At 34.1% G+C, this 9940-nt stretch overlaps 1 protein-coding gene across 1 annotated transcript; it reads left to right on the plus strand.

Moving 5' to 3' along the window:
• The first annotated feature begins 4410 nt into the window (after window positions 1-4410).
• On the plus strand, window positions 4411-7890 carry LOC108830273 (26S proteasome regulatory subunit RPN13). The gene is made up of 14 exons (XM_057004561.1): window positions 4411-4567; window positions 4742-4796; window positions 4892-4984; window positions 5060-5119; window positions 5252-5290; window positions 5379-5453; window positions 5555-5621; window positions 6337-6409; window positions 6602-6723; window positions 6815-6838; window positions 6913-7007; window positions 7364-7441; window positions 7514-7568; window positions 7648-7890. The coding sequence occupies exons 2-14, from the start codon at window positions 4764-4766 to the stop codon at window positions 7728-7730; spliced, it is 897 nt and encodes a 298-aa protein (XP_056860541.1). The 5' UTR covers window positions 4411-4567; window positions 4742-4763; the 3' UTR covers window positions 7731-7890.
• Window positions 7891-9940: the final 2050 nt, after the last annotated feature.

A 9940-nucleotide genomic window follows, 5' to 3' on the forward strand; every position in this document is an offset into this window, starting at 1 on the left:
GTGGTATTAGTGACGATTTCCCTTAAAAAACTAAGATATAAAAAATTATAATTCATTATTAGTCAAGAAAAATATTTATATAAAGCTATTTTCTAAACTATTTTTATGATATGAGTATTTTAAAAAATTTAACACGATAATAAGTATCTATTTTGATAAAACTATTTGATATATATAAATATTTTGATGTATGATTTAACCATTTGAAACATAATAATACTTTATTACGATGGTTTTAGATTAATAAGACATAAACTAATACTAGAGCTTGATCCGCACACCTGTGCGGGTTTTGATTTTTATTTTTTAAGTTCAATACATAGAATTGAACCCATTCGAATCAAGAAGATCCAACTCAAAGTCACCAAAATTTTTTATAATATTCGGAGCCTAATTTTAAAACTAAAAAAATAGTAATACCTGAAAAAACTATCTATACTTTAAAATGAATATCTGAAAGACCATATTGCTAATTGTATATTATTATATTTACCTTAATTAAAAAGAGTAAAACTATTATTTTAGTGGTATTGAGGCTTTCTAGTTTAAATGTCATGTGTGTTTTTTACATATTTATATATAAATAATGATTTTATATCAATGTTAGTATATATTTTATAATTTAAATTTATTAAATAATTGTTTATCATGAAATCTCTAAACACAATAATTTTGTAGACTATATGGAGTAATTTTGTTTTAGTTTTGAATTTTCAACCGTTTCATTAAGATTTTTAAATATGATCCATCCTTCCGCACAAATATATTTTATATAGTTTTTTATGAACCAAAGTTTTAGTATATGATAAAAATGTTATATATACTATTTAAAATCTGCTGCTATATACTTTATATTCTTCAACATTTATCATATTCAATTTCCATTGGGATATTATTTATATGAAATATAAATAAAATAATATATTTACATACTAATTTATATTTCAATTATTTATTATGTAAATAACTCTTTTATGTGGTTTTAACTTTTAGATATTAATAATAAATAATGAAAAATATAACTACATAGCTTCAAAGAATATTGTATTCTAAATTTATTAAATAGATACCTAAATTTGTTACTAATAAATAGTGAAAAGTATAAGTATGTAGTTAGTATATTGTTACTAATTGACTTATAATAGATACCTAAATTTTGTATGCGTATTTTTCAGAAAAAAATTGTATGCGTTAGTTTAGAAATAATGTCCGTATCAATTAATTAATGTTGGAATGTGTTTTACCGAGATAGCAGGTTTCAAATGGACGTTTGTTTTTTTCAAATGGGCTTTTGCTGCAAGTTAAAAAACGTAAGGCGTACAATTTTAAGTCACATGTTTAGTATTAGACAAAACGACTGTCTATTAATATCAGTGGCAATAACTCGTAAATATTGAGAAAAACTTAGGGTTAAATACAAAATGTACTTCCTTTTAATATATTAGATATGTTGATAAAAATATTAATATGACATAAACTAATATGATGGTCCAGTGGTTTGACTAAAAGTTCAATCGCTTTTACACTCAGAGGTCTATGATTCAAATCCCAAAAAATACCATGCTGAAAGTATTACATAGATGATTCTACAACCAATAATTCTATCACCATATGAAAATACACGTCTCATTGCGTCAATCCGAACCGCCCTATGAAATCCATGTTCAAAGAGAAAACTTTTTTTAGGTTTCGTTTATTTGTTTTAATATTTACAGTAATGACACTGCATTTATATATTTTTCTTAGGAGTTTAATTGAAATATTTTGGTAACAGAAAAATGCACTTAATTATTTCACCTAGGATCTTTATGAAATCAGTTAATGTAAGCACGGGTATCCGGGTCTTTGGGTTGGATTCGGGTCGGGTCTTCTCTGGTCCGAGTATTTTGGATTTTGAAAATTTGGACTCATATAGGTACCTATAATTGTCCGGATCGGTTCTGGATCGGGTCTCGTCGGGTCGGTTCGGATCTTTAATTATAATATTTTGTAAAATACCCAAAAATATTTCGGATTTATATTTAGTCCAGATCGGGTTAAAATATTTAGATTCTGAAAAAGTATAATATACTATATTTAGTTAATATTTGTCATATATATCTTAAATTGTATAAAATAACTTAAATTAAACTATTAATAATTAAAATAAAATATTTTTAAACTCTAAAATTTTAAAATTTCATATTACTTAAAAATATTACAAAAAGTATTTGTAAATTTTCGGGTCGGATCCTCGGATCTGGATAAAATGCAGCAACTTAATTTTTGCTTACCATATTACTGGATTAATTATTTACTATTTTCTGTTCAAAATCATTAAAATTCAAAATCAGTTAATGCATTTTTTATTTTGAACGCTCGTCATTAACTATATACAGTATACACTTTTTAATTTTTAAAAAAAAAATATAATAGGTCTTTCCTTTTCTGTATGAGTTTATATTTTTTCTTGAAATGCGTCGCTTCTTATATACGCAACTTCCGCCGTGCACTGTATCACACACACAGACATCCGTAAAGTACTTATAAACCAGCGTAGGAAAAAAGAAAAAAGAAAAAAGAAAAAAGAAAACTGAAGTTAAGATATTTTGGGACTTACATTTGGACACCCGTTCTGGTCATAGACTCATAGTGAATTGCATATCTTTTCATCTCTCCAATCTCACCAAAGAGTTCCTAGATACCACTGGGTAGTAACAACGTTTTCTTAAGATCTCATCGAACCATAAAACAAAAGCACCGAACCATAGGAGTCGAGGCTATACCTTGATATTTTCATTTGTGACTCACTGATCAAGGTTGGTAACATAAACAGTGGTTCCAACCACTATTCCAGTTACTCTGTTGCTCTCTTCAAACAAACCTTCTGCCATGGCAAGCTCTTCATCATGCGGTTAAGCTGTTAATTGGAAGAGATAAAGTCAGCCAAAAGGGTCTGTGGAATCTTGAAGCCACATTTTTTTGTCAAACAATAAGATTTTTGCTATGATCTTGAAGCCACATTTTTTTTTGGAAGAGATAATGTGGAATCTTGAAGCCACATTAATCAGCAAAAAGGTGGCTATTAGTAAGGTGTCTGTCTATTCAAGTGGTTCATGGATTGTATAATGGTATCACCAAGGCAAATCTTCCTACAATAAGACTTTTGCTACAATCTTAATTGGTTAGCCCACAAGTTAAAGGAGCTTAAGACCAAATAATGTGGCTAAGAGCAACTGCAAAAATCATTACCACAAGCAGACTACATTCTATATCAGGTGGAAGCAGTGGTTACTCAGTCATTGAGATGGATTCGATGCTGTTTGCTCAAAGGGTCCGCCGTCTTGGCTATTAAATCTGGTAAATACAATCAAAATTAAACAAACCAAGCACCAAATTTATCGCAGAGATATATAAAATTCAAGCCATATACATACAAATCAAATATCTGACGGAAATTGACAGAAACTCGTCTCACGGGCTAAATCTACATATTCCAGTAATCTAAACCCAATACAGACATAGATTGTCAATGAAAACGTGAAAACGAATTGAATTCAATCAGACGAATCAACAGATAAGAATCAGATGAACAATTAGTAAAAAAGAATCAAAAATTTACCAGATGAAAGATCAAAAAACAGATCGAAGAAGATGAATAAATCAGCTCGTACAAATCAATCGGAGAATTAGGGATTCATCGTCTTTGAGAATTTGGGAAAAAAGGGCGTGGGACATGTGATTATAGGCTCAAAAGAAAAGAGATAAATTAATTAAAATAGGTTTAGGTATTTAACTAAAATCATATTATTTAAACCAGTGGCATTCCTTTGTAATATTTGTGCAACTTTAAGGGTAAATACAATTTGTACTTCCCCTTTAATAGTTTAGATATGTTGATAAAAATATTAATATGACATAAACTAATATGATGGTCCAGTGGTTTGACTAAAAGTTCAATCGCTTTTACACTCAGAGGTCTATGATTCAAATCCCAGAAAATACCAAATTATCCATATTATGAAGAAAAATAGATTACAGGAGATCTTAGAGTAATGCAGTTAGACGTGTACCATCAAACATGAATCTTATAGGATGGCTCAGAGTAATGCAGTTAGACGTGTATTCTCATAAGGTGGTAGAATTGTCGGCTGTAAAATCGTCTTTATAATATCCTTATCATTATATCATTATAGTAGCATAATTAATCTATAATAATCGACTCAGATGTTAAAAAAAAAAAACTAATACGATGGTTCTTTTGGGTGACAACAAAAAAGGGTAATTTGATTTGATTTTTTTTTTTAATGTTATTGTTACAGACGGTGCTTTTCATAAGCACAAATTGGCTTAGGTTGCAATAATATTTTGGAAAAGTGCTAAAATATGTAATATTCTTAAAATTTAAAGCTTAAACAAACGACGTTATAAGAAAAAAAAAGCGTAAACAAACAAGAAGGAAGGAATCCGAGGAACACCCTAAAATAAAAGAAAGGTTAAAAACCCAAGAGAGACGAAGCAAATCGAAAGAAAAAACGAGAGAGGTTTTCAGCTAAATCAAATTCCTAGCGAAGTTTCTCGTGATAAGGTATTATCCAATCTACTTAAGATTTGTGTCCTAGGGTCCATCAGTATCTAAGGATTCGCTTCAGATCTGCTCTTTCTAGTATATAATAACTTTGTATTCAATCTCCGAAGCATATTATATGTGTCGATTATAAGCTGCTCTCGGTGTACTGAATATATATATATATATTTGCAGAAGAAAGAGAGTCGGTGGTGATATGAGTTCAAGTGAAGCTTTCCCCGTGATGCAGGTAACTTACAAATTTACTCAGATTGTAAAAAGTAAAAAAAAAAGAGGCCCCTCTATATCATAATATAATTGTGTATTTGTGTGTTCGCTATGCAGGAAATCATGCTTGAGTTTCGTGCTGGTAAGATGTCTTTGCAGGGAACAAGAGTTGTCCCTGATGCACGAAAAGGACTTGTCCGCATTGCTAGAGTAATGTTTCCCCCACACAACTTATGCACTCTTCTCTGCTAGCAGAATTAATCTGATATGTTTCCTCTCTTTCAGGGTGAGGAGGGACTGGTTCATTTCCAGTGGCTTGATCGAACCCAGAATGCAGTGGAAGATGTATCCTCTATGCACTTTAATTAAATAATTAGAAATAGATTCAAAGGAACTCTCTTGTACTGCTTTCAGAGACTTATTAGTATTGTTGCTCCACCAGTTACAGTGTTTTCTCCTTGACGATACCTTTTGTAGGATCAAATCGTTTTCCCTGATGAAGCTCTATTTGAAAAGGTATTTGCCCCTCCTTCTATTTAAGTTATTAGCATTTGAAAGTTATGTTTTTTTTCCTACTGTTACCATAGCTTGTTTTCTGTTTTAGGTTAATCAATCATCAGACAGGGTGTACATTCTGAAGTTCAACAGTGATGACCGCAAGCTATTCTTATGGATACAGGTCGCTTTTTATTATCTTTTTTTAATTTTCTTATTGATGCCTTGCTGATCTTTGATCTTATTTGTTTCTGGGAACTCTTTTTTTTGTAACTACTTTTTCAGGAGCCCAGAGCTGAAGGTGATGCAGATATATGTTCTGCGGTCAATCAGTACCTTAATCAACCACTAGGCACGTAACATTCCTATCTTTGTTTCAAACAGTCTAGGATATGATGAGACGATATACATTTATAAGGGAACTTCCAATGAGCATGAAAAACAATTCCTTAACCTTATAAGACAACCTCATAATCATATACTATTAGTCCAAATGTATCAAAGGACTTAACATCAAAACCACATTCATCAAACCATGATCTGTCAAGTCTTGCAAAATTGCTAGCATTTTGTATTAAAAAGCCTATCTTGGTTAGTCAGTAAACCCTGCCCAGAGCTATTAATAATAGGTGCTTAGACTGCTCAACTGTTTCCACTAGGGTGTTCAAGTTTATATTTTTTGCTTGCGTTTATATTTTCTCCAACCGAGTGTTTGTTAAGCCATAGGAGGCCCTAAATTGTTAGATTCCTTGCGACATCTATCTTGAGTCTGACTAACAGTTAGTCTGATGCCACTATCGACTGAATGATGAAGATGTTTCTACTAATAAATATTCAGTGTTGCAGTAATATGTTTATTTTCTTGCTTTTTATTGTTGGTATAATTGTAGTTTTTCTTTTACCTGTGGCCGCCACAAATGGTTGCTTCTTAGATTGATACTGTCATATGAGCCTGAAAATGTTGGTTTTGCCATCTCTATGGGTATAGCATATGCAAGCACTCATTGTTTAGTCACTTGGATACCAGGACAATATTCAATAAATCTAATAAAGTTTCTGTTAACCAGAGTTTGGTGAAGGAGATGCAGTTGCTGTGCCGGAGGATGTGGAAGACATGGCAGAAGACGATGTTTCATCCAGGTACTGATTATGTCAAACTGTTAGTTTTGCATTACCATTTTATCTTCAGAATCGGCTGGTTGCTAACTGTTTCGTGAAACAGATATTTTCCTAGTGTTATATTTATTATTTTTCAAAGGATATACTATAATTGGTGTTGTTAAAACGTTATTATTTTGCTGCAAATGGTATTGACTTATTTATCCTTCATAGAGCTGGAAACTTGGTTGTACCAAATGTGTCTACAGAGGTGAGTGATGTGTCATCTTCGTCTGGACCAGTTAAGCTGGCAGACTTGCAAAGAATTCTGAACAACCTCTCTTCTGGTCCTGTAGGTAAAATTCTCAACCGCTTGGTACTCCCTTCAATAAGCTTCTCTGGTTTCCCTCTTATATAACTCATTCAGGTACGTTGATATTATTTTAGGTATCCCTGGAGATGAAGAGGAAGGTGAATATTTTCAATTTTAGGTATTCTGTTTATTCATTATTTACCTCATCGTCTTCATGTTTTATCTTCCGAAGGCCTAGTATTAGGGGATATCCTGAAGCCTGAGTTGATTATGCCATTGCTTGAGATGTTACCGGTACAAGAACGATTGTCTTCCCATTTACCTGAGGTATGTGCTGGGCTGTCAGTGTTTCTTTTATATCTAATGAAGATGATTATTTACATGGAATTAAGTCAAGTTGTAAATTTTGGCAAGTAAGAGGCACAGAGGGTCTCTTGATTATGAAATGATTTAGGGGTGGGATTAAAAAATTGTATGGGGTGAAAGGAGAGCGTTATATCTGTTGTTGTTGTTGTTGTTTGAGAGTGGAATAGCTTTGATTGGGGAGACAGAATAGTAGAATTCTCACCAACTAATTTCTTTTATATTTAATCTGTTAGCTCACTGACGTCAACTCTTGTTTGCCGAGTCCACTAAGCTAATAACAATGTTCATGCACTGGACTAATCCAAGGACTTTGACAGGGTCACTGTAGGGATGAAGATATACTGGAGTTGTTACAGAGCCCTCCTTTTCGTCAGCAAGTAGATGCATTTACCTACGTAAGTCCCTCTGTGACAATGTTGTTTGCTGTCTTGGCTTGATATTCTGACTCCACTTTACTCTCGCTCTAGGTGCTTCGCACAGGACAGATAGATTTGACTCAGTTCGGTATTGACCCAAGTAAATGTGAGTCCGGCCCTTACAATAGAATTTCCGAAGGCTTTTTGTTTCATTTTTATAAATACAGTTTTCACTCTTGTTGTAGATAAGTTCACAGTTGTCTCATTCCTTGAGGCACTTGAGGACTCGGTTGCAACGCAATCAAACGACGCAATGGATGAGAGTTGATCTTTTCATAATGATTTTGTTTGAAGTTCGACCTTTCAACTAAGAAAATCATTTTCGTTGTTCGATGGATTTGGATTTATGAATTTTGTTGAAGTTTATGTGTTGGGATTTTATTTTGTCGAACACAGGTTTTCAAGCATTGTTATCAGCTTTTAGTTTATTATTCGATATAACAGAAAAATATAAAGCCAGGTCGGTTTTACCAGTTAGGTCGGTATTCAAACTTCATCTTCCTTGAATTATTTGGTACACCTAAAAAGATAGAAATGATAAATTATTCAGAATGATATATAGGATTCTATACAGGGTGATCCATCGGAAACTGTTTAATGCCATACCAAACTGTGAGAAATGCACTATGATACATTCTTTAGTGGTTATAGATGGACATAGAAAAATTCAAGAAGTGTAACTTAGTTATTAGGAGTAAAGAACTAACAACTAAAAATTTTACCATTTCACTCGGAGTTCAAGACTCTCTCAGATAGAGATGTCAATCAAAAATTTGGACTGCGGCTTTAGTCCATAAAGATTTGCTGCAGAGTAGAATTGAGATTTCATTTAGTAAGCTCGTAAAATTGCAGGATGGACCACAGGTTAACTTGTGGAATTTTGAAGACCCACAACCTTAAGTCTCCATTTCTGCTTTTAGAGAGAGAGAGGGAGAGGGAGAAGGAGAGAGAGGGAGAGAGAGAGAGGTAAAGAGAGAGAGAGAGAGGGAGAGGTCGAAAGAGAGGGAGAGGGCGAGAGGGAAAGAGGGAGAGAGATTTGCAGCAAAAAGATTTGCACCAAAAGAGACTTAAAAAGAAATTTGCAGCAAAAGAAACTTAAAGAGACGTTTATTAGATTTAAGAGGCTGAAATTACAAGGTACTGAATGATAAACTCTAACACTAACCGCCTAAGCCTAACTCTAAATCCTGAAGTGTCGATGAGTCGATCCCTTGCTCTAGATTTTGCTTCGCCATATATAGTCGTCCTTAAGTCAGTATGAGTAAGAGGAATTCTTTCATATTCGGAAATATGGAAAATTCTCTTTATCGGAAGTTTTCCATTTTCTCGGAGGATAGTTCCCGGAGGTAGTTCCTGAGTTCCTTTCAGTGAGGACCCGAGGTACTCTGTTAGCGGGGACCCGGAGGTCTGAGTCTTGCCTGGAGCCTAGAGGAAAATGATACCTGAGTATTTTTGCCCAACATTAAACACATAGGCATAGTATTTATACTTAAGTTAAAACTCGTCAGGGGCAATCTTGTAATTTGGTGAAATCTTAGACAATAAGTCGGCTAGAACCAATACGGGCTTCTTCGCGCTTGGTATCGATCAATGGCACAAGATGTGCATCGATCAATTATAATCTTCAATCGTTGGGTTTTTCTTTGGTATGGATCGATAGCACAGAGTGTGCATCGACCGATTATAATATCTCCGTATCGACCTCTTGACTTGCTCGATGGTCAACTCAGGTGTAATCTCTAAATATCTCCAAAATGCTCCAAAAAATCACTTTCTTCCAAATCACTCCTGAACGTGTAAATATGCTAAATAGACTCTATAATAGTATAATTAGTAGTGAAAATGCTTATAAACCATGGTGTAAAATGGGTAAAATCCATGGTCTATCAGAATGTAACATAGTAAATAAATCTGTAACATACAGAGTTGTGATTTGTGAAAAGGCTTAAGAGAATTGATTTGGCTACCTATGTGATAAAACCAAAATCGAGCACCATCTTTTTTGGTTCAAGGACACGGTCCAAAGTGGCGATCTTGTCAACCAGCTCGATCCAACCAAGGTTTCTCCACCAGTTCGTGCTGATCACAACGACCGAGCCGCACGTTATGTCCACCGTATTGACCTGCGTACGTCCGGAATGGAGCTTCGACTGGAGCCACGACCAGGAGACCAAACTGACCGTACCAGAGCTCGTCTTTCCCGACCAACTAGACATTCTAAGACTCACGGTCGAGCCAGACTTAGCTTGGGTCGTGAGGAAACCGAAGACGGACATGCATTCTCATCCAGTGGACCATCCGGACAGTCCCGCATGCGTCCTTATATTTACCCCGTGCATCCATCTTGTTCAAATGCATCTAGATGCTTGGACGAACCTTGACCAGGCTGTCTCAAAATCACCACTTTGACTGGTCTTCATCATTTTCCGCAACCTTAACCAAGACTGCATCAATTTCTACAACGTTGACTCTCTAATA

Source organism: Raphanus sativus, chromosome 3 (genome assembly GCF_000801105.2).
Source record: "Raphanus sativus cultivar WK10039 chromosome 3, ASM80110v3, whole genome shotgun sequence".
NCBI lineage: Eukaryota > Viridiplantae > Streptophyta > Magnoliopsida > Brassicales > Brassicaceae > Raphanus > Raphanus sativus.